Below are 26,986 nucleotides of genomic sequence, written 5' to 3'. Positions count from 1 at the left end.
TAAGGCACCTCCTTATCATCAGTGCTCAAACGCATTTGCCTCTCTCTCTCCCAATAGTCAAACTGGGTACCCTAACCCCTGCCCTTCCCTGCCCTTCCCCGCCCTACCCCTACCCACTCCTTCAATCCTTCAACATTCAATAATAATAACTAAATAAATAAATAATAATTAATAATAATAATAATTTACTATTGTTGGGATTTTTAACTTATACGTTATAAAACATTAAATTTATTTATATACGGTACCGATATTAACTATAAAACATGTTAGCTTCCTTGATTGATTAAAGTATTTATTTTTNAAAAAAAAAAAAAAAAAAAAAAAAAAAAAAAAAAAAAAAAAAAAAAAAAAAACCGCTTCCTTAAATTATATTTGGCATTGCCTGAAATGTTGGAAGGGGAAAAAGAATCAAAATCCAACATTTTCAAACCTTAAACTAATTATATTAAAACTAACCCTATTCCGACCATCTATCACCTTCATTNAAAAAAAAAAAAAAAAAAAAAAAAAAAAAAAAAAAAAAAAAAAAAAGAGACTTATTTCTAATTGCCCTAAGCTAATAAGCTAAGCTAAGCTCATTCATTCCATAGAGCAAACATTGGAACCTGATGATGAGCCAATGTTGCATCATTCTCCACCTCCCTATTTTCATCCCTCCCATCTTCATATTTTGCTTCCTCCATTGAGTAATACCCTTGTGAATACTCGCCTCCCCCGACCCCGACCCCAAACTCTCCGTTGTTCTGCACCATACAACACTTCGATGCCTCTGTCTCATTCCTCGAACCCATCAAACTCGAGTCATCGTTCATCTTTGCCACATTCTCCTCTTGTTGAGTATCGTCATCTTTACCACCATTGTCGCACCAAACCATATCAACCAACTCATGGTGACTCTCAACGTCACCATTCTCAGTGATAGCCAAGAGAGGCTGCGACGACGTTGGCGAAGCACATGCACTATACTCCTCAGCCATCGATGGAATTCCATCTTTCAACGGCGAACGTTTCGCAAGGTCACTCGCAATAAGAGTCGAGCTAGAACAAATCCTCTTCACGTCATATCTACTAATGTCGAAATTAGTTACCGCACTCGTCCCTCTGAACTTGATGGCCGCTATGTCATAGGCCTCCGCCGCCTCCTCTTGTGTACCTTAGAATGATTAAAAAAAAAAAAAAACATAAGACATGATCTCCTATAGATCGATATATAAAATCATAACACACATTTATTTTGATAATATAATGGTTAATTACTTACTAAATGTGCCAAGGTACAAATCCTTATTTCCTGCAACCCTCCCAATTCTAGCTTGCCACCTTCCATGTTGATGATGTCTGACCAAAAACAAACAGTAAAAGAACCAAACAACCTTAAAAGACAATAGGAAAAGACATGAAAAAAGTGAATTTCAAGCATTAATTACACTACTAGTAAGCAACCAACCCAACAAATGAATTAATATTAATATTAATAATTGAAGAAAAATATATAGAATATATTTATGGTGTTGCCAATGATAATTGAAAAGGACTGCAGCTGGGACAACGTGCATAAAAAAACAACACAAACTCCATTATTAAAGTTCAACTTTTGGGTTTGCGCCATACCTTGTTACTCCTCTGTACATTGAAGCACCTCTTGAGAATCCACTGCTTTTCCTGTTCACACACACACACACACACAAAAGGAACCTTCAAATCGCGTCCCGATCCAACAAGATGCCTCGACGATGCTCCGTCGAGAACTCGACTTCAAACATGAACATTATCGGACCAAACGAAATATTACCTTCTCAAGTTGGCTACGAACTCCTGTCGGGTCATGTTCTTCATCTCTTCCAACTCGTTTTCGTAAGTGCTTAACTGAATAAATCATAGCGTTGCGTAAAAGAACGTTGTATCGTCGAATATCAGACCAAAAAGAACATAACAGACTTACTGAAAAATTTATGTGTGTGGTTGGACCCCAATACTTAAGTGCAGCTAAATCATACGCTCGAGCTGCTTTTTCTTCCTTATCGTAACCACCTGATTAATAAAACCAGATATACAATGAATCTTCAATCTAAATAATAAAACCAAATTTGATGATGCAAAATAATAAAGTGAAATAATTGAAATGACATAAATAATAATACTCTATAATGATATGGATGGAATAAATAAGAACATAATAATTAAAAAGAGAAAATATAGGTCCATGAGATTAAATAAATAATAAAGAAAAATAGTTCTTCACCTACCGAGATAAACTGCATAGTCGGATATTTGATTGATGCCACCAAACCAGACATCCGACCAAGAATTTTTGCACAAAAAAACATCAAAACAATAGTTAGTTTATTGCTCCAAAATTGTGGCTTGAAACGCTATCATATGGGATGTTATTTAATTTTGTTACCTTGCCTTCCCTTCCTTGTTTGGCCCTCTTTTCTGCAGCTGTTGTCCCACAAATGAGCTTCATATCTCCCTGTCCATCTATGTCTATACAAAAATCCCAACAAAAAATCAAAATCAACCCAAAAAAAAAAAAAAAAAGGTTCATTTAAGAACACAAGAACAAGGGTACCTCGTAACACCACGAAACTGGGAGGTTCTTTGTCCAAAAGTATCAATGGACTTCCTAGGAACAGGTTCTTTAACCGGAGGCTTCCCTACCGGCATCGGTCGTTTCCGGGAATCCACCGCCATGTGCGGCGGCGATGGCAATGAAACGATGTCGTTATGCGAGTTGGGGCTCATCCCAAGAGATAAAGATCGAAAGCCACACTCGTTTTGGGGACTCGAAGTCGTAGGACCTAACCACGACTTGTAAATTGCATTACCATTATTAGAAATTAAGGGGTGATGATCCGTCTGATAATGGTAATTATTATTGGTATTCGCCTGGATGAAGTTGGTGTTGTTATTATGAGTCTGATCGTTTGGCGGTGAGTTTGAATAACAATTCCCCAAAAAATCCTCAAGCTTTGGACTTTCCTCTTCATTCCTTGCACCCATTTCATTCTCGTACGATCTCCAATCTATAAACCCCCACACCCCCAAAAAAGATGAACAAAATTAAACAGAGCTTTTCTTTTCAAACACCTCCTCTGTTGTTTTTAGTAAACAAGAACATACCGTGTGCGGCGGCGATACAGAGGGATCCGTCGGAGCGGAGCGGCATGAGAGGCGGGAAGCTGCTGGGGTTTGGGTGTTGGTCGTCGGCGGAGGTGGCGTCATGGATTTTGAGGTGGGGAGTGAGAGAGAAACCCAACCAATTACTCATTATTGTTGTTATCCAGAGATGATGGGTTTAATTCTAGTTTCTTTTTTCTTTTTATGGTTAGTTTAGAGAGGGTGGAAATGGTGGAAATGAAGGGAGATAGATAGAGATGAAGTTGACGAAGTTTTTTGAGATGTAATGGGAAGGGAGAGTGGTATTTAAGGGATCAAAGTTTTGTTTTTATTTATTTATTTATTTTTTTTTTAAAGAAAGTGGAATTTTTTTGTAAGGGAAAAGTAAATATTGTGAGAGAGAAAAAAAAAGGGTATAAAAGTCCAAAGGGTTGTTTGTCTCCTCGTCTTCATATTCTCAGACCTCTGTTTCTCTGTTCCTCTGTTCTCTGTTCCTCTGTTCCTCTGTTCTCTGTTCTGTAATGAAATTAGCTAAACACCATTGGAATTCGTGCCCTTTCTCTTTCATTTTCTTTCCTTAGCCCTACTAAATCATTTTATTTTCCTATAATTAAGAGGTTGTTTCCAACACTTGTTACCAACAAGCTCCTATCTTTTAGTCCCTCCTTAAATTCTTCAAATGCGAGTGATGTTCCGCTGAATTAGAGTTGCGTCCAAATGTCTTTCTTACCTATGGTATATAGTCAAGCCGATGATACGTACTTTTACTTGTTTGGTTTATCCTTACTCAATTGTTCTTCTTTGGCTCAATCCTTTTTAAAGGTCTCATGTGCAACCCACATTGTTCGATACTAAGGGGTCTATAAAAATGGTAGGATACCTTACTTATAACAATGGAGGTGTTTAGAATGGGGGAGACTGAATTTAATGAAACCTTTTATAAGTAGTGTGTGTTACCTATATTATTATATACATTAAATCCTTGATTTTAAAGCTTAAAAGCTGGTTAAGCTTGTTAAGTAGTTTTTAAAATGGATAAACATAATTAAACGTAATCATTTTATTTTTTACAAATTTAGTAACAGGACATAATTATTTTTCAATTTTGGATTTTTTTTTATTAAAGAAAAGAAGAATGCAGAGAGGACAAAACTTAAAATCAAGTTCACATGATGGATAGATCTTGAGCGTACGATATTTACTTTTGGTGGGTACGAGCGACAGCTCTCGTCACTGATCAGATCAATATTGCCAAATGATTCAACGGTCGTGATTTGTTTGAAAGTGGTAAGCTCCTTCAGTTCTGTAAATTCACAACCAGCCACAGTTTTCTTTTTACTTTTTTACTTTCTTTTAAGCGAGAAAACAAAATTAAATTTTCTTAGGATAATGCCAATACATTACCGGCAACCGGCTACCGTTTCGTTTTGCCGACTCCAAGTTTGAAAACCACCGACTTCACTCGCGAGGGTGTTACGTGAATGTTACTCGCGTCCCCACCTGACCACCATGATTCATCCAATTAATAAATCATTGGGGAAAAGAAAAAGGAAATTCAAGTTTTTTTTTTTTTTTAAAATCATATTTATAAATTTGAAAAAACTATTTAATGATCCAAATTGTGAAAACCGAGCTAGCTGGGGGCTACTGCAAGGAATCCAAGCACCAGACAAAAGGGCCCATGTTGGAACAAATACAGCCCAATGGGCTTGAAAGCAACGGCCCAATTGTTCGTGTTTCAACTAGACGGGCCCACGGTTGAAGATTTGGGCCCTTTTGATTCTCAAGGTGGACTTTAGAATCATCTTTTCAAAACACCCCTTAATATGTATAATACTTTATTCTTCTAATATGGTTGCAATATCCAATATAATATTTGTTTTATAGGGATTGGATGTATTTGAAGTGTCGAGAAATGGGGTTGGTTAATTGACTTTAAATCTTAAAATAATAATAATAAGTGGCACTAAATTTAAGAAAAGAGTATGACAATTAAAAAAAAAAAACAGTAACAATAATAATAATAATAATAAAAAGATTGACGTGGATCAATGAAGAAGGTGTGCATTAATGTAAAGCGACAAACAGAAGAAATCTAATTCATGTTTCAGCTTTTAAGGGAATATCAAATTAAGCAAAAAGTTGGAAGGATTCAGGACACCTTTTGGTTTTGCTTTCTTATTTTAATCTTAAATCACACTTCCCCTCGATTATCATCGAAAAAAATGTATGGTTAACATCAAAATATCGATGTGAAACTAACTCAAATGGTCTAGACATTGCTTAACTACCTTTTCATACATAAGTAATCTTCTCTGTGCGCTAAAGATCTTCCCTCGACAATATGATTAAACCAAAAAAAAAAAAATGCAATCAAATATGTCGTAAGAGGCTACAAATTTATTAATCTCATTAGCTACATAAATGAACGTTACAAAACTTAAAACTTTATTATACTATCACGTTAAACAAATGTAGAGTTTATAAAATTGAAACTACGTAAAAGCTATGCATGGGAAATGGATATGATTTAATTCTCACCTAACCCCAATTTAAAGTAAATCTTACTTTAAACCTAATTTTGCTTTTTGTTTAACATCTTCCTGTTGTTTGGTACTGTGATAAAGAAGCACAGGTGGTTTTCTGATAATAAGAAATTAAAGAAATTAAAGAAATTAAAAAAAAAAAAAAATGCACAGTAGTGTTAGCTCAGCTTTGGACAGAGAAATTAGGAATAAGAAAACTTAAAACCAATCAAATTGTAAATTCATGCAATTCTGATCATAAAAAATAAAAAGGAGTTTTGATCTTCTCTCCTTTCTATGGCTCTGAAAAAGTTATATTCTTTCAACACAAAACACTTTTCTGTTCTCTGCTTCCTTATTTTTCACTTTGTCCTCCATGTATAGCCATTCATTTCTCTCTCTCTCTCTCTCTCTCTCTCTAAAACTCATGTGCTCCCCTTCTTCTATTATTGTGGTTTCTTCTCCAAATTCGAGGCATTTCTCCCTCTAAAACGCCTTTCTTTCCCTCTTGTTTCTGATTTTCATGAGAGTTCCTGACTTCCATTTGTTCAAAATAATTCAACAAGATTGATGGGATAATACATTGTTTCGGTGGGGGCCATGGGAGTGGTACCAAATGTTCGACGACATCAACTCTTAACAACTGCTGGATATGATCTTGAGCTTTGTGCTTTGTCGTCCGGAGGAGAACAACTTGATTCTGTGGCTAAAGACCTTATAAATCACAACTTAGTGATGAAGATCATGGTATATGATTCTAAAAATATAACAACATGGGCTATTTGAGATTCAAAATTTAAATACCTATTCTAACAGAACAACCATCTGATCCTATCCCGTTGTATTTGTTGTCCAGAAAAATCTTAGGATATTAAATTTTGCTCAAGTAAAAAAGAAAAAGAAAAAAAAGAGAAGATTAGAAAATATCATTAGAATTTTGATGTGAAGGAAATGATAATAACACCAATAATCCATTTTTTTTAAAGAGGATCTTTTGCTAGCTGTTGTCTGTTGAGTTGTACAACAGTGAGCAACTATTTAGAAGCAGACTTTATATCTCACTCAATCATCGACCTCATGATCAGAGTGTCCTTTTCCTGAAAGACTGCCACCTCCAAAAAATTATTCCAACCTCTTCACATATATCTCTAATTCCCACCTCCGGTCTCCGTTATAGTTTCACATCTTTAAGAGAAATAAAGCACTCCTCTAACACATAATCCCCCCTCTCTCTCTCCCCCCTAAAGTTCCAATGACTGAAGAAGACTCTGTGAAAAGAAAAGTGAAACAAGTTGAAGGAGACATAAATGAGGCTGAAAATGTGAGAAATGGAGTCAATAAAGGCGCTTGGACTGCAGAAGAAGATCAAAAACTGGCTGAAGTTATTGCCATTCATGGAGCGAAAAGGTGGAAGACGATTGCAGCCAAAGCAGGTGCTGCTTCACTCCTTTTTCAACTTCTGTTTTCCAACTTCAGCTGCAAAGCAAATTTGGCTCAATGGGTTTCTGAAATCTTGCAGGTCTCAATCGGTGTGGGAAAAGTTGCAGATTAAGATGGCTGAATTATCTCAGACCTAACATTAAGAGAGGCAATATATCAGATCAAGAGGAAGATTTGATTCTCAGACTCCATAAACTTCTCGGCAACAGGTCACATTCTTACCTAATTCGCTCTGCAATTTTCTCGTTTCAGTTATCTTCTGTTTCATAATCTGAAAAGGAGTTTTGATTTTCTGGGTTGGGGGGAGTGCCTGATTGGTTTTTTTCAGGTGGTCTTTGATTGCTGGGAGACTGCCCGGGAGAACGGATAACGAGATAAAGAATTATTGGAATTCTCATTTGAGCAAGAAAATGAACCAACATAGTGAAAAAGAAAGTGACATTCTCAAAAGAAAAGGGTGTAAAAGGAAGGTAGACACAGAGTTGAGGGAAGAGGAAACATCTCAAGAATTTGAAAGCAGCTCGAACTTGGAGTTTGATGTCGATAACTTGTTTGATTTTTCCAATGAGGGGCCTGATTTGGAGTGGATGAGTAAATTCCTCTAATTGGATATCATAAGCAGTAACTATAAGCTTAGGTTGTTAGTGCACTGCACTCTCATTCAAATCATTAGTCATTTATCTAAAATTTTATTGTTTCATTCATAGCCTTCTCCAAGTATTTGGTTGCGGATGAACTGGTTCCAACTTACTTGATCTTGCTCTATCTACTCTACCTGCGATCAACTATCAAAATATCATATTCCAAACTCCAAAGATTGTAACTCTTTAAACTTCTCCCAGTGTAGTGAAAGACAAGAAAGTTCGACCGTAGGAACCAGCAAGAAACAGCTAGCGTGAATATGGAAATCTCCTAAATTTAGAGGGAGAGAGAGAGTTTGTGCTACATATAGTAATCCCTCAAGTTTAGAGAGAGATTATGGAGTTTTCTAGTGCACTCAATAAGAGGGTATGGTTTAAGTTTTCTAGATATTGCCTCATAATCCAAAGCTGTGGTGGGGATATGAAAAGAATCATTCTGAAAGACAAAAAATTGTTCACTTTTTTTCACGAGTTTAGACCAATTTTTCAGATGGTCAGAATCAGACAAACAGTGCAGACCAGCATTCCTCCACCACATAACACTCGGCCTGATATGGTCAGAGTATATCTGGTCATTCTTGGATTTTACCCAAACAAAATCAGATGTGCACAAGTTTACAGAAAAGCTGAAGTACTAATCTACTATTATCTACATAACACCCAGACGGTCGCCAAACTCATTTGTTTGTGTTTCCTCCTGCCTATTCCATCAAATTGGCCCCCAATACAGCTTACTATTATAACTTCATGTTCCCAGCTAACTCTTACCATGGAGAAAAACTTAACAACACAACAAGAGAATTCGTATACCCCCAGCACGTTGCCTTGAACTGATCTATTTGATACAAAGACTAAACACAAAGTACGTCACTAGGCACCAGACCAGGTGCAAAGGCTAAACAACACAAAGTAATTTTATCTTGAACTGATCTATTTGATCAGACAAAATATGGCAATCAGATAGGAATGAGCACTTGTGATGGTCAATAGCTGCTATGATAAGAAAAATATGGAACTGAGTAGGGTAATCGAGAATTTGAGCTTTCGTATCACTATTCGGAACAAAATATCCTTTGGCTTTCATATTCTACGTTAAAACAACTAATTAAATAGGTCTATCAAATAAATCAATAAATAATTATAGACTATGGACCTTGACAGGTATGACTCTGTAACTCATCTTGATATGTTTTTTTTCCATCTGGGTAAGAGCCTAAAATGTGTAGTTTGTAAAAAAATAAATGGACGAGTTTAAAGCCCTAGCAGTGAGACATTACCAGACTGCACATTAGCCCCAAGCAATGGAGCAGGTAAAATATACCACCAACTCCCCATCAATTCCAAAGTTCTGCAAATAGGCACAGGAAGAAAGAAAAATCAATAAGATACCTAGCTACTAGGACTTGAAAAAACCTTAAAACTCATGTGAATATGAAAAACCATATATTTATTCTTAGGTACATTAACAGATTTAAAAGCTGCTATGAACTTGGAACAATTTTATCCATACACGGCCCCTCAGAGAAAGGCGATACAAAAACGAATGTATAAAACATTGAGGGGTACTCATCTGATGCTACATTTGCAGATGATCATGCTTCAGAAAGTTTCCAAATCTAGGTTGCTCGAGCCTTTTTCTTTCACCCCAAAGAATATACGATGATCGGTGTTTTCATAAATGATTCATGACCAACATCAACATCAGAGGTCTATACTCTGCACTTTCAATGAAGATACCCAATCAATTAAGATGTCAATTTTTATCGAGTTCTTGTAAGATATTTTCCATTTCCAGCCAATTCTTCTGAAAAGCAATTCCCCACCACCTCATTTTCTTCTCCCAAAAATTAAAGAAAACAGAATACAAACGCAACTTGAACATCAATGGAAGAAATGAGTCAATATCAACTCATATTATATAAATCAATAACTGTCGCATCTGGACCTGTTGAGAGTGCACAGTTGACAAACACAAACTTCAAAGAATAGAAACAATTAGGATAGTGAATTGTCGTTAGTTTCAAGTGAATTGGCAGACAAAAAAGAGACTATTTCATAACTCAGATGAATACCGAGATGTCTCGATGAATTGACATCAATAAATCTTGATCGAAAACCACATCAAAATTAAACAGAAACTATGAAACAGTTCTTCTATTATCAGATCAACTGAGTCTAAAGATTGAATAAAGCTCAACTGTTCAATGCATCAAAGTATAGCATAATAAGCTCAATTTGAAGATGAGTTTGTTCATACATCTTCAAGAAGCTCATCTTTCCGAGTAGAAATAGAAGATTCCGTTGAAGCCATCATTTTGCCCCGTCGTGGACGGCTGGAATGGAACTGCCACCCCTCCGTCTGGGGTACAATCTCCGACTTGGATCGGAAGATCTTGTTTGGGCTTTGCATTGGGCTTCAATTGTTCGGTCCATTGCAAACTCAAAAAAATTTCTCCAGTTCTTTTTCGATTTTGTTTCTGGTTTTATGTCTTTTAAAATATAGAAAATTGGTCGCAAATTACTTCGTACTTTTTTCATTAATTTTAAATATTAGCGTGACAATTTGTGATTGGTTCAAAAATTTCATCCAATTAAAATGAAGGATATTAATTGACGCCATAACTTGAAATAATTATATTCATCTTTTAATTATTAGACACACATCAATTTTTTAATTTCTTTTCGTTAGTAAAATTAAGAAATTTTAATTAATCTCTTAGATTTTTAAAAATATTCTTGAATTTCAAAATTGATTTAAAAATATATACGAACTTGTGAGAGTTGAGGTTAAAAATGGAACTTTTCAATTATGCATTCAACCAAATAAACATGCAAAAAACAAAAATTAAATAAAAGAGATTAAAAGGTCGAGCTATCGAGCAGGTCGCCTTTTGGTATCAATAAGTTTTCGATCGTCTTTCACTGTTCTCCACCCGAAGGCCAAATTCACTGGGGCTTCTGTGAGACTTTGAGAGCTCATCAAAGAGATAAGCTGTAGTGTTCGACGACATTCATTCATGGCTTCCCAAATGAGCAAGAAACGAAAGGTTACTTCGTTTGATTCATAAGCTATTAAGAGTCGGATGCCTTTTTTCGGTTCATCTAACGATCATTTTTGTTCTTAATTGGATTTAGTTTGTCGCCGATGGAGTTTTCTTCGCTGAGCTCAACGAAGTGCTGACCAGAGAGCTCGCTGAGGACGGCTACTCCGGCGTCGAGGTTAGGGTTACGCCGATGCGTACTGAGATTATAATCAGGGCAACTCGGACACAAAATGTTCTAGGTAATATTTTTGTTTCTGTTTTTTCAAAGCTCTTGGCGGAAAGTTTATAATTTGGATATGAATCATGCTCTATAGAATGATGCTTTTTTTAGTTTTTTTTTTTTAAAGAATGTTCAAATTGATGTGCGCAGGTGAGAAGGGAAGAAGAATCAGAGAATTAACATCTGTTGTTCAAAAGCGGTTTAAATTCCCCGAGAACAGTGTTGAGCTCTATGCTGAGAAAGTCAACAACAGAGGTCTTTGTGCTATTGCTCAGGCTGAATCTCTGCGCTACAAGCTTCTAGGAGGGCTTGCTGTCAGGAGGTCTATCTTATTTTCTATTTTGAAACTCGAGAGTTTAATTCGTTTCGAAGATAGATACAATTTTTCATGTTCCTCTAGATATTTATTCGTACTTTGAATTCTATATTCAGAGAGAATGTCTTCCTAGTGTCGTCCATAATCTGTATTCTGCAACGATAATCTCCATGTATGTAATAATCTTTGGATGGGGTATGGTCAAGGTGTTCCTTAGAAACTGTCTAGACATTTAAAATTGTGACTTGTCTTGTGGTATGCATGATTTTTTTTTTAATATTTTGAGCATTGCATACATACCTTTTCCAATATGTATGGGTTAAGAGATCTCTTCAAAATGCTTATATGTAGTGATGGAGTTCATAGTTTCCTAGAACTGTTGTTCTTGCATAGTTCTGGGGGTTCGGAAGCTCCACAATTTTTTTATTTTTTATTTTTTATTTATAATTTGCATGGAGGTGAGCAAATGATACTCTGTGCCTAAGAGGATTAGCTGTATGTATTGATAAGCACATGTTAAGGTAGACACATTTGTACACCTTGCCTTGCCTGCCCTTCTTTTTCGTTTTTCATATACTTTAGGGAGTGCGTTGTTATTAGGTGGTTTATTTGGTCATAGTCATCCTTGGTTGGCCCATTGGTTAAAGGTGCAAGCTGCAAACTTAAATGAGTTTGAGGTCTACAAACTTTCTATCTAAATGCTTTTAAGTCATAGTTTCAAGGAGTTTCTTGATTCTTACGTCGTAGATCAAATGGTTGTCCCCTTGGCTCGAGAGTGTACAACTTGACCTTCATAAATGTTCTTGATCACATGATTCTTCTTCATATTTATGGTTTTTGGTGTTGTTTTTATTTGTTCTAAGAAATTATGGAAGTGAATTTATACTTATCGTGCTCAATTTTTAACAAGAACATATATACTGAACTCATGGGAATTTTTGATGTTCCTGTATTCTGTAGTTTCTTGATTTATATATTTTATTATGGTGGGCTGATCTTTCTTCCTCATTTTTACAGAGCTTGCTATGGTGTTCTTAGATTTGTTATGGAGAGCGGGGCGAAAGGATGTGAGGTCTGTGTTGTTCCAACTGTTATTTTCTTCCACAACTTTTCTAGTAAGCCACAGAACAAGCACCTCTTTCATGTCGCTTAAATGCTTAAATGTTTCATTTCTATATGCAGGTCATTGTTAGTGGTAAGCTCAGGGCACAGCGTGCAAAGTCGATGAAGTTCAAGGACGGATATATGATATCCTCCGGTCAGCCATGCAAAGATTATATTGACTCTGCCGTGAGACACGTCCTCTTAAGACAGGTTAGCTTTCACCCTTAATCGAAAGAATGTCTTCATCATCTTCCATATTGTCAATTGAATACCAATTGATTGTGTGATTATTCATCTTCTAGGGTGTTCTTGGGATTAAAGTTAAGATCATGCTTGATTGGGATCCTAAGGGTAAGCAAGGACCCACCACTCCTTTGCCTGATTTGGTTACTATCCACACACCCAAGGAGGAGGAGGACCACATCAGGCCATCATCTGCTGTTCCTCTACCACCACCGCTGAAATAGAGATTCCAGATGTATAATGCTGAGCCTTTCCATACTCACTTGCAGTATAGGAGGAATGAAGAGATTAGTGATATATTAATTCCTAGAGTTTAATTTATGGGATTTGAGCTTACCTCTTGTTACTGTTTTTGTTGCTAACTATTGGTTTGAATCTGGAGTTAAAATTTTTGTAGACACTTTTAAATGAATAACACAGGCGTGGTGTTAGTTGAATGGTGTCTTTCAAGCCAATTAGTTTTGGGCATCTGTAAATATGTAGAATTTTTTTCTTCAGCCTGTTGAAACAATATAATTTACTCTCAACCAATCATTTGTACTAACATTCTAATGGCTGATTGAGAGACCTATGAAAGAAAAAAAAATCTACGTGGATAAGATTTTCATTAATGGTTGAGTTTTATGATTATGAAGTTTTACTAGACATGTAAAATATCAATATTAACCACTATTTCAGTAATTCATGAAAATTTAAAAAATATTTAAAGTATTTTTATTTTTAGAATTTATTATTATTTATATATTAGAGTTAATATACGTATTTATAAAAGATATTAAAGATAATGATTAATATTCATATCCAACCTCTGATTTGAGGTAGTGATATGAATATATATTCTTATTTTTCTTACCCTTACAGAGCAGGTGGACCTTTTGAATGAGTGGGCCTCTGAGAAAGCCCAATGCTGTTCAATCTAATTCTCGAGAGACCTACTCTTTCTGGCCTCTCTTTCCCTCCACCGTCCCTCCTCCTTCCCTCCTCCGTGATTCAAGCCCCACAGATCCTCCGCTAGTCGATCACAGTGAGTCATATTCTACGTTCTTGCTTCCGTCATCTTCTTTGTTTCTTCGGTTGTTTTGTAACTTTCTGAATTATTCATTCATAACTGCAGCTCACGGTTCGTTGAAGCATACAATTGAACTTAAAACTTGAATTCATGATTCTGATCGATTTTCTGTTGCTTTCGTTTATTCTTTTGGAAATTTATCGATGTGCAAAACAGACATTGCTCGGAAGTAATCAACTTCTATTGTTTTGTAATGCTTCGATTGTGGTTTTGCAGTTGAAGACGTAGCAAAATGGGAATAATTGAAAGAATTAAAGAAATCGAGGCCGAGATGGCTCGGACTCAGAAAAATAAGGCCACGGGTACTGGGCTTCATCCATTAATCTTTTATCATCGGTCTCTTCCTTTTACGTCCTGCTTGTACCAGAATTTTCCCGTCCTTTTTCTGGTTCGTCTTCAAAACGGTGTCTTTTGTATTTCTCAAAATGCAGAATATCATCTTGGTCAGCTGAAGGCAAAGATAGCAAAGTTGAGGACGCAGTTGTTAGAGCCTCCAAAAGTACGCATATCTTATGTTTCCCAATGTCTGCTGATTACTTCATTTAGTTTTGTAAGCTATGTTTAAGGGAGACCTGTGCGAATGCATCTGCTTCTCTCGTGATGTACTCCCTTGTTATTGGAAATTGACAGTTCCCTATTAGTTCTAGTGTTTTCATCAAACTACACGTCGATTTGTGAATAATTCACTCGTTATTGTCACCGAGAAGTTTAAAATTTAGTTCAATATTGCCTCTTTAAAAGAATTCTCTAGTAATTAGTTTGAGCTAGGTAAATACAAATCCTTTTCTTTTTTTGGTCGTTATCTTTGTTTATTTCCTAAAAATGTCATAGATCCAAATTCATATTATCAATCATTTAGCTAGTTCATGATGTATCGAGGATGATGCAATGAAAGAGACAAACGTAATAAGAGGTTTCTGTTTTCCTACCCTAGGCTTTATAACCATTTATCCTCTTTCAACCGTTTTACAATTCATATATTCTGTGCGCTTGATGCATACTGTTGTTTGTTCTGCATACTAATGAACTAGTTCATAAAAGTCACTATTTGATGTACTTTGATAGGATGGTAGTTCTTAAATCTTTGTTTTCAGAACATCACCGATTTTATTCCATGCTAACTTTGCCAAGACCTACTCTTTATTTTTTTTCTTGGCCCCCTTGTATGGTGTGACTCGTGAAAATTTGGATTTCTTATTTACTATTTTTCACATGGTGCATTCAGGGTTCAAGTGGAGGTGGAGAGGGTTTTGAAGTTACCAAATATGGCCATGGGCGTGTTGCACTCATAGGATTTCCCAGGTTTTTGCTGTTGTGACTTTACAATAGTTATTTCTTTTAAAACTGGAGAAAAGAGATACTTGAATTTGATAGCGGAAGCAGACCCATCTAGGGGGCTCTGAACAAAAACTTGACTATAAAAACTTAAGAACCTACGTGCTCTGATCATCCAGATGTTTGTGTCCAAACCATGTTAGGCGTCCTAGTTTTTCTTCTCTTCTTTTGATAAGAAACAAGAGCTATTATCATTCTAATTTTTTTTTTTAAATAATTAATGTGGTTGTCAATTTGTTTTTTGAATTGAGTTTCTGGTTCGATATGACCTTGTCGAATTTATTACGTAGTAAGTAATTGTTGTCTATTCATCTATAGAATAACATTGTTTTGATATCAGAGGAATCAACCTGACAAGTCTCCTTCCTTTTGTAGTGTGGGAAAGTCCACACTTTTAACAATGTTGACAGGCACTCAATCAGAAGCTGCCTCCTATGAGTTTACAACACTTACTTGCATTCCTGGGATTATACATTACAATGACACCAAAATTCAGCTACTTGATCTTCCTGGAATTATTGAGGGTGCATCTGAAGGAAAGGGGCGTGGTAGACAGGTAAAATATTATTATTATTTTTAGGCTTATACCACACAAGAAACCATTTTTTAGATGATATGATCTCATGATTTATTTTATTTTATTTCTTTTTATTTGAAGAGTAGTTAAACACTTTTGTTTTTGTACCACTTGAACCACTTCTCTTCGAACTATTCAATATAATGGGTATCATGGATGTTAACTTTTCTTGAACTGTCTTTATAGGTTATTGCTGTTTCCAAGTCTTCAGACTTAGTCTTGATGGTTCTGGATGCCTCAAAAGTAAGTCTTAACTGCCTTATTCTCTTAATGTGCTCCTTTTTTTTGGTATATGATGAATTATTTCACTTTTTTATGTTCAGCGCTAAAACTAAGGTCTCTGATAAAGCCCTATGATTGAGTTTTCACAGGGAAATCTGGAACAATAATAAAAACATTAGTTCTTTATTAGCAAGAACTGTTTGAAAGTCGAATATCAATTCACGTTTCTTATTGGTTTTTTGTGTTCAGAGAATATTGTCCCTTCCAAATACATGACATTCACATGGGTCTCGTCACAAGCAAATTTTTCTCATGATATGCTAGGTCCCTATAAGGCCAGTATTTTGTTTTTAAACTTCTTAGTCATACTATGACGACTGGATTCTATCTGAATATGCCTATTAATATATGCTACATTTTGGAATGTTTATTTGATATTGTTTTATTTTCCATTCTACTGTTTTATAATCAGTTCAGAATCATTTTCTGTAGTTTACTTTAATTTCTTTTTAATTTTTAGTTCTCACCTTCTTATGGGTGTAATTTAAGCCAACATTCTATGCTATACAATTTCAATGTATCTTTAGAGTGAGGGCCATCGCCAGATTCTAACAAGGGAGCTGGAAGCAGTGGGTTTGCGTTTGAACCAGAGACCACCTCAAGTAAGTTTTGGCTTTACTAGTTTTTTCATTAGGGTTCCCATTTTCTACTTCAATTTGGCTGAATTAGAAAATTCTTCTCATTCATCCTTGTTGATGGTATTTCAATTTTCTCTGCGTTAATTCTTACATGCAGATATATTTCAAGAAGAAAAAAACTGGTGGTATTTCATTCAATAGTACACTTCCTTTAACTCATGTTGATGAGAAGCTCTGCTATCAAATTCTACATGAGTACAAAATTCACAATGCAGAGGTATAGCTTTCAATTGAACTTAGATTACTGGTTTTTCACACTTAATTTCCGATCTTTAATGTTGGGTTGCCTGCCTTCCATGGCATAAGTGATTACTTCCTTAAATGTTCTACTTTTTGTTTTTGTTTTTGTTTTTGTTTTTTAATAAATTTTTAATTTCCAATTTCTTATTTTTTGGGAAGCAAGAAAAAGTCCATATTACTGAACAAGAAGTCACAAAACTGGTCATAGGTGTGGTCGTTCCCAAACAGAATATGTAGGATACATAAAAAGTCTCTCCACTTAGCTATGAAGAGAGAATAATTGAAAACAAGTTCTACTAAGCTATTGTGGTTTCTATCTGGCGCTCGTGGTTAGCATCAATGCTGATTCAAATATGACAAATCCAATTTAGTGCAGATTGAGCTTTTAATTTGTTTTTTCTTAGAATATTAAATTACATATGGTATGGGTGGATTTAAACCTGGATGCCTTAGCTAAGCTAAGTTGTCTAGTATCTATGGGACCAGGTGGATCCATCCCTGCAAAATTCTTTATTTCCAATTATAGCAGGTAAAGACATCAGGGGCAAATAATATTTAGCATATTCTTGATAACATAAAACCGATTGTACTAGAGTTTATCTCCAACCTTTGAAAACAGCCGCTTTGTTCCACTTTGTACTTTTTCTCTTGGTTTCCAACTGAAGCCCAAAACTTTTGCAAAGTTAGGTCACCTCTGACAGACGGTTCCAAGCATTTGGAGGTTGACCTTTTGGTGAGGAATTTAAGCAGCACATATGCATGAATATTTTTCTCTTTCTTCTGTATGATATTTTTNTTCATAGATAGAGAGAGGATATTAGGCTAGTTTTACACCATTCTATATCTAACATATCCACTTGCCCGTTATGTTTGATTTTTCTGATGACTTCTCAGTGGAATATGTTATTTTCTCCAGGTACTCTTTCGAGAGGATGCTACAGTTGATGATCTTATTGATGTAATTGAGGGGAACCGTAAGTACATGAAATGTGTGTATGTCTACAACAAGATTGATGTAGTTGGTATTGACGACGTAGACAAGTTAGCCCGTCAGCCCAATTCTGTTGTCATTAGTTGTAATCTCAAGGTATGTTCTATCATTTCAGTTTCCTCCTAGTTTGAATGGAGAATTTAATGTTTATTTGCCTTTGGATGTTCATATTGAACAAATATTGTAACATGTCTTGCATTCTCGCACTAAAAAATCTTCAGCAATTTTGCTTCTGAGTTTTGACTGTAACGTGCTGATATGCACAATCTTTTCTGGTTTTCTCTAATCTTCTATTTGTTTAAATAATAAAATGTTACCATATATTCTGAACCTGTAGTTAAGTTACATTCACATCACATCTGGTGTGAACTCAAGGTAGTATAAGCAGTAGATCCATTGTTTATATGTGACTTACCAGTTGAAATGGTTTTTATTTGGACAGTTGAACTTAGACAGACTACTATCTAGGATGTGGGAGGAGATGGGCCTTGTTAGGGTTTATACCAAGCCTCAAGGCCAACAACCTGATTTCTCAGATCCAGTTGTTCTTTCTGCTGTATGCCTTGCCCTCCCTTTTCCCTTTTCCCTTTTTAAAACCATTTATTGATGTATTTGTTTTAATCCTTTTCTTTTTGACACTACTCCATGAATGTAATTTTAGGATAGAGGTGGCTGTACAGTTGAGGACTTCTGCAATCATATCCACAGGAGTTTGGTTAAAGATGTCAAATACGTGCTTGTATGGGGTACAAGTGCAAGGCACTACCCTCAGCATTGTGGCCTTGGTCATGTTCTTCATGACGAGGATGTGGTCCAGATTGTTAAGAAAAAGGTACAGAAAGTTGTTTGTCTTGGCTAATTTAACTGGGAACTTTTTGGAACCTATGACATGATTCCTCACTATTCTTTTTTATTATGAAATGAAAGATTTTATTTATTTGTGTATTTTGGTTGTTTATATGACACCTGCAACCTGCAACCTGCAATTTGATTTTTCAGGAAAAGGAAGAGGGAGGGAGAGGTCGTTTCAAGTCACATACAACAGGTCCAGCTCGAATATCTGACAGAGAGAAGAAGGCTCCTTTAAAGACTTAATTACAGCATTTGATAATACCACGCAGATCTGGAGTGTGCTTGTTTGAAGTAGAGCTACTACTCGTTGAAGATTGTGACATATCCGGTTAGTTTTATATCCTCAATCAATCCACGAAGGTTTTGATGAGCGATTATTGTGTTGCATTCACTGGCTCTGCTCAGCAACGGCAAGTCTTTCTTAGACCATGATGTTATTGGAAGTTATTGATAAGAAATCCTTTGTATTTTAAATGTTTAGATTGACTAGAACTACAATTCCATGCAATGTTCTCAAAATTATGAATTTATGAAAGATAGGCCAAAACTTTTATCTGTTAGTTTGATTTAAATATTGAAATTTGAATCACCCAATAATATATTACTTTTGTGTCTAATTCTTACTGTTCTCTTATATATCAAATTGTAGTATATTGATAGAAGAAACAACAGCTTCTACGGAAATGTTGCACACATGTATAGAGAAAGCACCTAGGAGTTTAGAAGAGCAGACATGAATTTAGCATAGTAATCGGTAGAATCATCTGTTCTTGTTGTAAATAACAATTAGGGTTCTTCTATTACAGCCTGAAGAACGTATTGCCTTGTATTGAACTTTCTGAATACATATTTTGTCTACTAATACTGACCTGTCAAATGTACATGTGCACAAAAATATCCCTACAACATTGATCTAGTTCAGAAAATTGCTCATTTATGTAGATCTTATCCAGCTGTACCCCGGAGATTTTTTTATTCCTCTTTCAGCCATCATATTCCTAACCCTCTCTGCTTCATCCCATTCCTTCCTCTGAGCGTATGTATTTGCCAAAAGCACATAATTTCCTGTATTCTCAGGCTCCATTTCAAATAGATGCCTAGCAGCAATCTCCCCCAACTCCACGTTACCATGGATCTTGCAAGCTCCTAGCAATGACCCCCATATTTTAGCATCAATTGCCCTTACCTTACCCTTTATAAGGCTGTATGCCGTTTCAACCTCACCAGCTCTTCCTAGGAGATCAACCATGCAGGTATAATGCTCCTTTACCGGCTCAATGCCGAAAACCTTGTTCATAAGTTCAAAAAGCTTGCATCCTTGTTCAATCATCCCTGCATGGCCACAGGCATTTAGTACACCAGTGAAACATACTTGGTTTGGCTTTATACCTTCTTCTTGCATCTTGGAGAAGAGATCCAAGGCTTCGTTGGCTTTTCCATGGTCAGCAAGGGCTGTGATCAACGTACTGTAAGTTACCACATCTCTATCCTTCATTCTGTTGAATTCTTCTCGTGCCTTTTTAATATCGCCAAATTTTGAATGCATGTGGATCAGTGCATTGGAGACAAAGAGATTCCGATCTGCATTTCAAACAAAAAACCAATAAGACATTAGCATTTTTATTTTAGAATAGAGAAATGTCCTTTACTTTTGTCTTGTCTTCTATGATTTATAGGCTTTAGAACTTAGAACTCAATGACACAGTTGGACAACCTAGTAGAACAGATCTTGTTCGAGTAAGGTAATTGATTTATAGGCTTCAAATCAAGCCCTTGCTCGATTCTACATTCTATCATATTAGTCAAACTCAAGTGCTGGAAAGCCTTTGACCTTGAATATAGCATAACGAACTTACCACAACACCCTTTTTCAACCTGGTTAGTTAATTTGCTGGCCATCTCAACATCCCCTAGTTGAACACAAGCTGACATTGCTCCTACAAATGCTACCTCATTGGGTTCCAAATTTTCTTCTTTCATTTTCTTGTACAAGTCAATGGCCTCTTTTGCATACCCATTTTGAGAATAACAAGTCACCATTGCTGCACAACACAATGCATCTGGTACTGATATTTCACTGAAGATCTTTTCGGCCTCTACGACGTTGCCGCACCTCCCATAACCTGCTATCATAGCAAGCCAAGAAACTGGACCTTTCCCTGGCATTGCATCATACAACTGCTTCGCAGCTTTCATGTTGCCGCAGTTGGCATACCCAGCCACCATAGTTGTCCAAGAAAATGAATTTGGCTGCCCCATTTTATCAAACAACTCCTGTGCATCATCCATCATTCCCAACTTACAGTATCCTCGAATCAAAGTAGTCCAAGCAACAATATCCTTATCGTCTATTGCAACAAACACATTCCTAGCATCCAGCATGAATCCACATTTAGCATACATATCCATCAGCGAAGTTAGCACAATCTTGTTTCTCAAGAAACCCAACTGCACAACCCTTGCATGCACTTGTCTTCCTTCAGACACCACTGGTATACTAGCGCAGGCCAAGAGCACCGACGAGAATGTAAACGCTGATTCCAGAACGCCTGCCTGCTGCATCATAGCATACAAGGATATGGATTGGCCAAAATGGTAATGGTGAACATAACAGCGAATGAGAGAAGTCCATGTGAACTGATTTTTGAAGTTGGGTATTTTGTCGAACAGGTCGTGGGCATAGAACAAATTGTCAGGTGGAAACTGAAGCAGCCGGGTGAAGAGACGGCGGAGAAGATGGGCTTTGGGTGAGGATTTGATTATAAGGGCGTGAGTTTTCTCGAGTTCGATGACATTTTGGCTAAGGTTGATGTAGTGAATAATGGTGGATGAATTTATGCGACGCCACCGGAGGATTGGCAGAGGGCGGCGAAGGGTGGCGCTCATGTCATCACATGAAAACTCATAAAAAATTAATATACAAACTAAACTGAAATTGAGTACAAATCATGAAAATATCAAATTGGTAAGGCGCCTACAAATTTGGAAGGGAAGGAAAAGTAAATTATAGGAGAACGGTCCACTTGCGGATGTTATGGAAGGATGAGTGGGCACACGTGTTGATGAGCCACACGTGTGCTGATTAAATGGGCCCAGCCCATCACGCGCGATGATGTAAAGTCACTAATGGGCTGCCCCTCCAAATCCAAATCCAAATCCAAATCTACCACGCTCGCATTGTGGGCCCAAATCCCAACTTGAGCCCACCAAATTTCTATCACCAACTCATGGAATATATATACCATTACTATAAGCGTCATATTTCTCATAAAATACATAATATTATTACTTTATATATCATGGATATGATACAAAAATAAATAATGTCAAAATATAAATTAGATTTTTTATGGTAAATCCATGAGTAATACTTAGAACTATAATATTATTTTTTTTTATTTAATTTTTTTTTGTATGAAAAAGTAAGATTATTTTTTAAAAATATTTCTTTTTAAAACAGGGTAGTTAAAGAATTTATTAGGTTCAATAGTTGTTAATACTATTCAACTTGTAAAGAGACAAGTTTATTAAATAAAGTAAGAAATTGTCTATTCAAACTCAACTGTTTCATCAATTATTCAATGGAATAGTCACTCGAAGGTGACGAAACATAGAAAGTCGATATCAACTCCTACAATGGTTTAATAGTTATTAATAAGAAATACTGTTCAATTTTTAAATTCTTTTACAAATTTTTAGACCGATAATTTCGATGTCCTTCCACCAATCGAAACGTTCCACCAAAAGATATTCGGTGCGCTCTTTATTTTAAAAAATAAAATGAAAGCGCTTTTTTGTATGAATTATGAAAAGAAAGGGGAAGGTATTTGAAAACCCTAATATAGAGAGGGGTCCTTACATGAAAGTTGTATATATAAAAGACAAAGGCACAGGATAGTGTTGGAGGTGTGCATGGTTGGCAAGTAACATAACATTATGCGAACCCAACAATTAATTCTTCTTTCTTCTTCTAATGCTGGGAAGCTTCCTACCTTCACCATCTTCAGGGTCCCCCTCTCTCTCTCTCTCTCTCTCATATTCCATTTTTGTTTCATTCCCAGTTATCATCTCCACGAACTCGAGCTTCAATATCTCTATTTCTCGTTCTCAAAGTCTCTTTTTACTTGAATTTGTAAGTATCGATGATCTCTCCAAAATGGCTATTCCAAATTCTATACCAAAAAGACGTTTCTATATGAATTTATTACCGTGTCAAAATGTTGCATCCTAACGTGCATACTACTTATGAAACTTGAAGTAGCATCAAAGATGCTCTACCACAACGTCTTGAGACTAGGAATATATTGAAGTATGTGCATATATCTATTAAGGTTGAATTACTTAAAGTATACTAACTACCCTACATAGTAGATTTATGGGTGGTTAATTTTGATTTAAGTTTAAAAATAGTAAACAAGAAAAAGAAATTAAAAAAAAAAAAAAAAAAAAGTTGAATCAACTTTATATTTTGTTGACTTAAAAGGATAAATTAAAGTGGTTAGCTCTAAAGTTGGAATAGCTTAATTACACAAGGAGAAGCAAGGACAATTATATGGTGCAATTTAAAATTTTTAAAATATATTATGAAGAACTAATAATTTGAAATAATTTTTAATCATATAAATGAGAGTAAAATTATAAAGTTTACTGAAATTTTAGGGGGACAAAGAATTGTGTGATTATTTAAAGAAGTAATTAATGAAAGTAATAATAATTAATAATTAATAATTAATAATTAATGATTAATGATTAATGAACATGTGTGGAGCATATTATGGGGAAGATAGCCTCACCAAAACTCAATTATAAAAATTGCCTTTTTGTATTAATTAAAATATTATTTAAAATATTAATTAAAATAATGTGTTGCCTTTTGCCCACCATGCATCTCTCTTCAATCTCTAACTTCTACCTAACCTATGAATATAATCATAATCATACTATTAATAATAAATAATAAATATGATTATATTTGGATTTAAAGTCAAAGCAACAAATAATACATATCATTAACAACATTAGTCAACACATTATTTCACCTAATTAAACATCTGTAATATTACAAACCCACGGCTAGTTTTAAAACACGAGAGGCTTTGACAGTCTTATAAGCAATGTTTTGTTTCTCTCTCCAACTGACCCGATATCTCACAAAATCTCGAACTAAATTTATCAATACTAACCCTAGCTTTGCATTATTTTCAATCAAAGTGATGTTTTAAAACTTGAGGCATGGTCATGTTACTAAACTAATGTAGATTTGGAGCCTTCACATTAGATAATTAAGAGGTAAATTAAGAAAAGATTAAATGAAATGGATGGGATTAAAGATATAATTAGATAATTAAGAAAGGGGTAGAGGGTAGGGCATTTGAGACCCTATTTCTTCTACTTTTGACTATAGATTATAGGCTTTTCCTTTTCCCACACCCTAAGCTAAGCTTGCTTTCTAAGACCCTTTTACATATTATATTATATTTTATTTTATTCATTTGGGTTTCTAAGACCCTATTTCTCTCGCTCTCACACTTCCATTTATGTCTAATATTTACCAACGCTACTTATTCAACTGTGAGGCTAAGTAAAAGAATGTTATTTTCTAGCATTTGGATGTAGCTGTGATGGGAGGGAGACCAAAAATGGAAGGGAGACCAAAAATGGAATGGGGACATGGAGACACGAAGTGAGTGCAGGAATTGAATTGGTGTTAAGTTGAAGCAAGGAAGGCCCCCACTCAATATATCTATCAAACCCAACACACATTATGATATTTATTCTTTTTCTTAAAGCTGAAAAAGTCCAAGATTAACACTTCCAATTATCGCTTCTCATGTTCATTGTATTAAAAACAAGCATAAAACCATCCATCTCAAAACATTTCAGACTAAATAACTAGTTAAGATTATGAAACAATCCACCCAACATGTATCTATTTCAATTCTCCAACACTCATAATATTGTTGAACTAAAAACAAGAACGATAATAATTTTGAATTCTCGCGCCCCCAAAATTAATTAATTACTTCAAAAAGGAAAAACTGATACAGAAGCAAATCCCTTGGGAACGGAATTACACAAGCAATCCCTTAGCAATGGCACAATTCGTTTTGAAATTTGTAGTTTCGTAAACTGGCAATTCCTCTCTGTACCTTTCCATTCCAATGACTGAAAGATTATCCAATTCAAACAGATCAGAACTGGAACAGCTCACTGCATCATCTTCTTCTTCTTCTTCATCTTCATCCTCGTAATCAAACCCTTCATTTCCCTTACTCTTCCTCGGATGCTCTGTTTTCACTTCCTCTGTTTCAAATTTCCCATAACTTTTCAACCCTTTCTTCATAATGGGTTCCTCTAGTTTCTGCAAGCTTTTGTGCCCATCGGCCTCACAATCCTCGTCCACAATTTCACTCACAGGACAGAACCGAACCGATCTCTTAACGTTTCCTCTCGAACACGGCGTTTTGCTCAGACAAGACCTCGAAAATGACGAAGCAGAGGAACATGTCGATCCCTGGGATTTCGCTTTTGTCGGCATGTCGTAATCCATACTCCTTGGATTCGTCGAACGATTTGGTGTCTTTTGCTTCGTTTTGGGGCTTCCGCCATTGAAGAGGGAGTTGAGAAAATTTGCGAGGCGGCCGCCGGGGGATATCGGCTGCTTCACCTTTTTCAAATCGTGGTACATTTTTGAAGCTTTGGATTTCGTTTTAACCAACCCATTTTCGTGCTTTGCCTTTTGAGTTTCGGTTTGAGTCCACGGAGTTGTTTTGATCGGCTTCGGTCGGTGCAGAGCACGTGACAGAAGCTCCGATTCCGACGCGGAGTATCTTCTGCCGGCGGTGGAGGTGGATTCCGACGAGCTGGAGCTGGAAACAGTAAAATCGCGAATGTTTCTAACTTTTTTCCTATCCATCCACTTCTCGATCATACAAGCTCGCCGGAATTTGACGGCTTCGTCGTCCTCTGTTCTGGCGGTAACCACACTCTGTTTTGTTCTCATGGTGGTTTCTCTGTAAAAAAAGAGGTGGCCGTCTTCATCCTGGTCGTTGGATTCGTCGATGGAACGGTAGATGGCGTCGAGAAGAGAGGAGGAGAAAGAAGGATTGTCACGGCGACTACGACGGCGTTGTGGGAGGTCTTGATCGTGTCTCTGAAACGACTTATCCCACAAATCCATGAAAGACGAAGAATTTGAGGCAAATAAGGATTAATTTTGTCGGAAAAATAAAAAAGTTGGTGAAAATAAAGAGAATTTGGGAAATTCTGATGATGTTTTTTGAGTTATCAGAGTGACAGAAACCGGAAGGAAACAAAAGGAGAGTTGGAAGTTCTCTTTTTTATGGGTAATGAATGGCGGAGAGAGAAAATGATGAATCAACAAGTCCACGCCTGAGATCACGATAAAATATGATTGCCTTACCCACGTCTTTCTATTATATATCAATTTGAGTATAGTTCAATTGAGTGAGGAATATAAAAACTTTCTCGATCAAATAATTTATATAGATATTTAAATATTAGTTATAAATAAAATAATTATTTTGATTTTCTAGAATAATTTATATAAGGTTTAAAAAAATAATGTAAGCTCTTACAATAAAATAATACATTGATAATTATGTGTCAAGGGTGAATGAAAAATATAAGTACACGTGAGCTTAAAAAAAGTTACCGTTTATGCATGGTATTCATGTAATAATAAAAATAATCGAATATATATAATTATAGTTAAAAGATAAAAAAAAAAAAAAAGTTTAAATTTTTACTTCCATACATATTAAACTAAAAAATTAATTATTATTCTTATTTGGAATTGGAGAGAGCTCATGTATGACAAGTGGATCCAAACTGGAAGGAGTGCCAGATTGTGAGTGCACACGTGGCATATTTAATTTTAGTTTTTTATTATTATTTGCTGGAATATTATTGAAATGTGTACGTACTCTTTATTCACACGGTGTGAGATTGTTTGCTTTTTCTAAATTTCAAATTTAAAACATAAAAAAAATATGTATTTTTTATTTATTTAATCATATTATAAAGAAATACAAAATAATAAAATAAAACTAATTTACTTTGAGAATGGTCCCGATAATTAAATAATGCACAATTTAAACGGAAAGTAATTAAAAAAAAAAATAACTTGCGTGCATTTTATAATATTTTATCTTTTGTTTTGATATGGTTTTTTTATAACAAAGTTTATGATCTCCTTTCCAAATCCTACGTTCAAATTTAAAAAAACAAAAAGAAAATATTAGAAATAATTTTTTTTCTTTTGCTCTCAAAACTTAATGTCTTTTATCTTTAAGCTCAAAACGAGAGGTAACAAATCAAAGTGGG

General features: G+C 35.5%; 5 protein-coding genes, 1 long non-coding RNA gene and 1 pseudogene across 7 annotated transcripts; 3 read left to right on the top strand and 4 right to left on the bottom strand.

The window, feature by feature from the left end:
* Positions 1-500: 500 nt before the first annotated feature.
* On the bottom strand, positions 501-3,403 carry LOC111789325 (AP2-like ethylene-responsive transcription factor AIL1). The gene is made up of 9 exons (XM_023670050.1): positions 3,127-3,403; positions 2,576-3,029; positions 2,408-2,490; positions 2,250-2,258; positions 1,946-2,034; positions 1,796-1,869; positions 1,615-1,665; positions 1,265-1,341; positions 501-1,156 (listed from the first exon to the last, which is right to left on the bottom strand). The coding sequence occupies exons 1-9, from the start codon at positions 3,272-3,274 to the stop codon at positions 579-581; spliced, it is 1,563 nt and encodes a 520-aa protein (XP_023525818.1). The 5' UTR covers positions 3,275-3,403; the 3' UTR covers positions 501-578.
* A 2,475-nt stretch (positions 3,404-5,878) lies between these two features.
* On the bottom strand, positions 5,879-10,158 carry LOC111789327. Its single transcript, XR_002814312.1, has 3 exons — positions 9,987-10,158; positions 9,007-9,445; positions 5,879-6,362 (listed from the first exon to the last, which is right to left on the bottom strand). It is a non-coding gene; the product is annotated as an uncharacterized LOC111789327 (long non-coding RNA).
* On the top strand, positions 6,369-7,826 carry LOC111789326 (transcription factor MYB114-like). The gene is made up of 3 exons (XM_023670051.1): positions 6,369-7,081; positions 7,168-7,297; positions 7,417-7,826. The coding sequence occupies exons 1-3, from the start codon at positions 6,901-6,903 to the stop codon at positions 7,691-7,693; spliced, it is 588 nt and encodes a 195-aa protein (XP_023525819.1). The 5' UTR covers positions 6,369-6,900; the 3' UTR covers positions 7,694-7,826.
* A 439-nt stretch (positions 10,159-10,597) lies between the features above and the next one.
* LOC111786483 lies at positions 10,598-13,183 on the top strand (annotated as a pseudogene).
* A 370-nt stretch (positions 13,184-13,553) lies between these two features.
* Positions 13,554-19,200, top strand: LOC111788830 (developmentally-regulated G-protein 2-like). 2 transcript variants are annotated; one of them, XM_023669363.1, is made up of 13 exons: positions 13,599-13,680; positions 13,771-13,776; positions 13,942-14,027; positions 14,157-14,224; positions 14,951-15,027; positions 15,436-15,616; positions 15,824-15,880; positions 16,447-16,521; positions 16,655-16,774; positions 17,714-17,884; positions 18,231-18,344; positions 18,450-18,620; positions 18,788-19,200. In XM_023669363.1, the coding sequence occupies exons 3-13, from the start codon at positions 13,958-13,960 to the stop codon at positions 18,881-18,883; spliced, it is 1,200 nt and encodes a 399-aa protein (XP_023525131.1). In that variant the 5' UTR covers positions 13,599-13,680; positions 13,771-13,776; positions 13,942-13,957; the 3' UTR covers positions 18,884-19,200. The 2 variants fall into 2 exon arrangements, with proteins under 2 accessions (XP_023525130.1, XP_023525131.1); XM_023669362.1 differs by lacking the exon at positions 13,771-13,776 and having other exon boundaries at positions 13,554-13,680.
* Positions 19,201-19,250: 50 nt separating this feature from the next.
* LOC111788829 (putative pentatricopeptide repeat-containing protein At5g37570) lies at positions 19,251-21,617 on the bottom strand. The gene is made up of 2 exons (XM_023669361.1): positions 20,497-21,617; positions 19,251-20,221 (listed from the first exon to the last, which is right to left on the bottom strand). Exons 1-2 carry the CDS (start codon positions 21,524-21,526, stop codon positions 19,575-19,577), a joined length of 1,677 nt encoding a protein of 558 aa, XP_023525129.1. The 5' UTR covers positions 21,527-21,617; the 3' UTR covers positions 19,251-19,574.
* Positions 21,618-24,606: 2,989 nt separating this feature from the next.
* LOC111789008 (protein BIG GRAIN 1-like B) lies at positions 24,607-26,019 on the bottom strand. The gene has a single exon (XM_023669621.1). It carries the CDS (start codon positions 25,818-25,820, stop codon positions 24,711-24,713), a length of 1,110 nt encoding a protein of 369 aa, XP_023525389.1. The 5' UTR covers positions 25,821-26,019; the 3' UTR covers positions 24,607-24,710.
* Between the last annotated feature and the right edge of the window lie 967 nt (positions 26,020-26,986).

The sequence above is a fragment of the Cucurbita pepo genome, chromosome LG02 (genome assembly GCF_002806865.2).
Source record: "Cucurbita pepo subsp. pepo cultivar mu-cu-16 chromosome LG02, ASM280686v2, whole genome shotgun sequence".
NCBI classification, from domain to species: domain Eukaryota; kingdom Viridiplantae; phylum Streptophyta; class Magnoliopsida; order Cucurbitales; family Cucurbitaceae; genus Cucurbita; species Cucurbita pepo.
The sequence above is the reverse complement of the archived record's forward strand: the minus strand, read 5'-3'. Positions and strand labels throughout refer to the sequence as shown.

Coding starts and splice junctions, on each gene's coding strand:
- LOC111789325 (XM_023670050.1), bottom strand. CDS start 3,274: ATGAGTAATTGGTTGGGTTTCTCTCTCACTCCCCACCTCAAAATCCAT. Junction 3,030..3,126: donor CTGTATCGCCGCCGCACACG/GTATGTTCTTGT, acceptor GGGGGTTTATAG/ATTGGAGATCGTACGAGAAT. Junction 1,666..1,795: donor TTCGTAGCCAACTTGAGAAG/GTAATATTTCGT, acceptor GTGTGTGAACAG/GAAAAGCAGTGGATTCTCAA.
- LOC111789326 (XM_023670051.1), top strand. CDS start 6,901: ATGACTGAAGAAGACTCTGTGAAAAGAAAAGTGAAACAAGTTGAAGGA. Junction 7,082..7,167: donor GACGATTGCAGCCAAAGCAG/GTGCTGCTTCAC, acceptor GAAATCTTGCAG/GTCTCAATCGGTGTGGGAAA. Junction 7,298..7,416: donor CATAAACTTCTCGGCAACAG/GTCACATTCTTA, acceptor GGTTTTTTTCAG/GTGGTCTTTGATTGCTGGGA.
- LOC111789008 (XM_023669621.1), bottom strand. CDS start 25,820: ATGGATTTGTGGGATAAGTCGTTTCAGAGACACGATCAAGACCTCCCA.
- LOC111788829 (XM_023669361.1), bottom strand. CDS start 21,526: ATGAGCGCCACCCTTCGCCGCCCTCTGCCAATCCTCCGGTGGCGTCGC. Junction 20,222..20,496: donor GGTTGAAAAAGGGTGTTGTG/GTAAGTTCGTTA, acceptor TTTGAAATGCAG/ATCGGAATCTCTTTGTCTCC.
- LOC111788830 (XM_023669362.1), top strand. CDS start 13,958: ATGGGAATAATTGAAAGAATTAAAGAAATCGAGGCCGAGATGGCTCGG. Junction 15,617..15,823: donor GAAAGGGGCGTGGTAGACAG/GTAAAATATTAT, acceptor CTGTCTTTATAG/GTTATTGCTGTTTCCAAGTC. Junction 16,775..17,713: donor ACAAAATTCACAATGCAGAG/GTATAGCTTTCA, acceptor TATTTTCTCCAG/GTACTCTTTCGAGAGGATGC.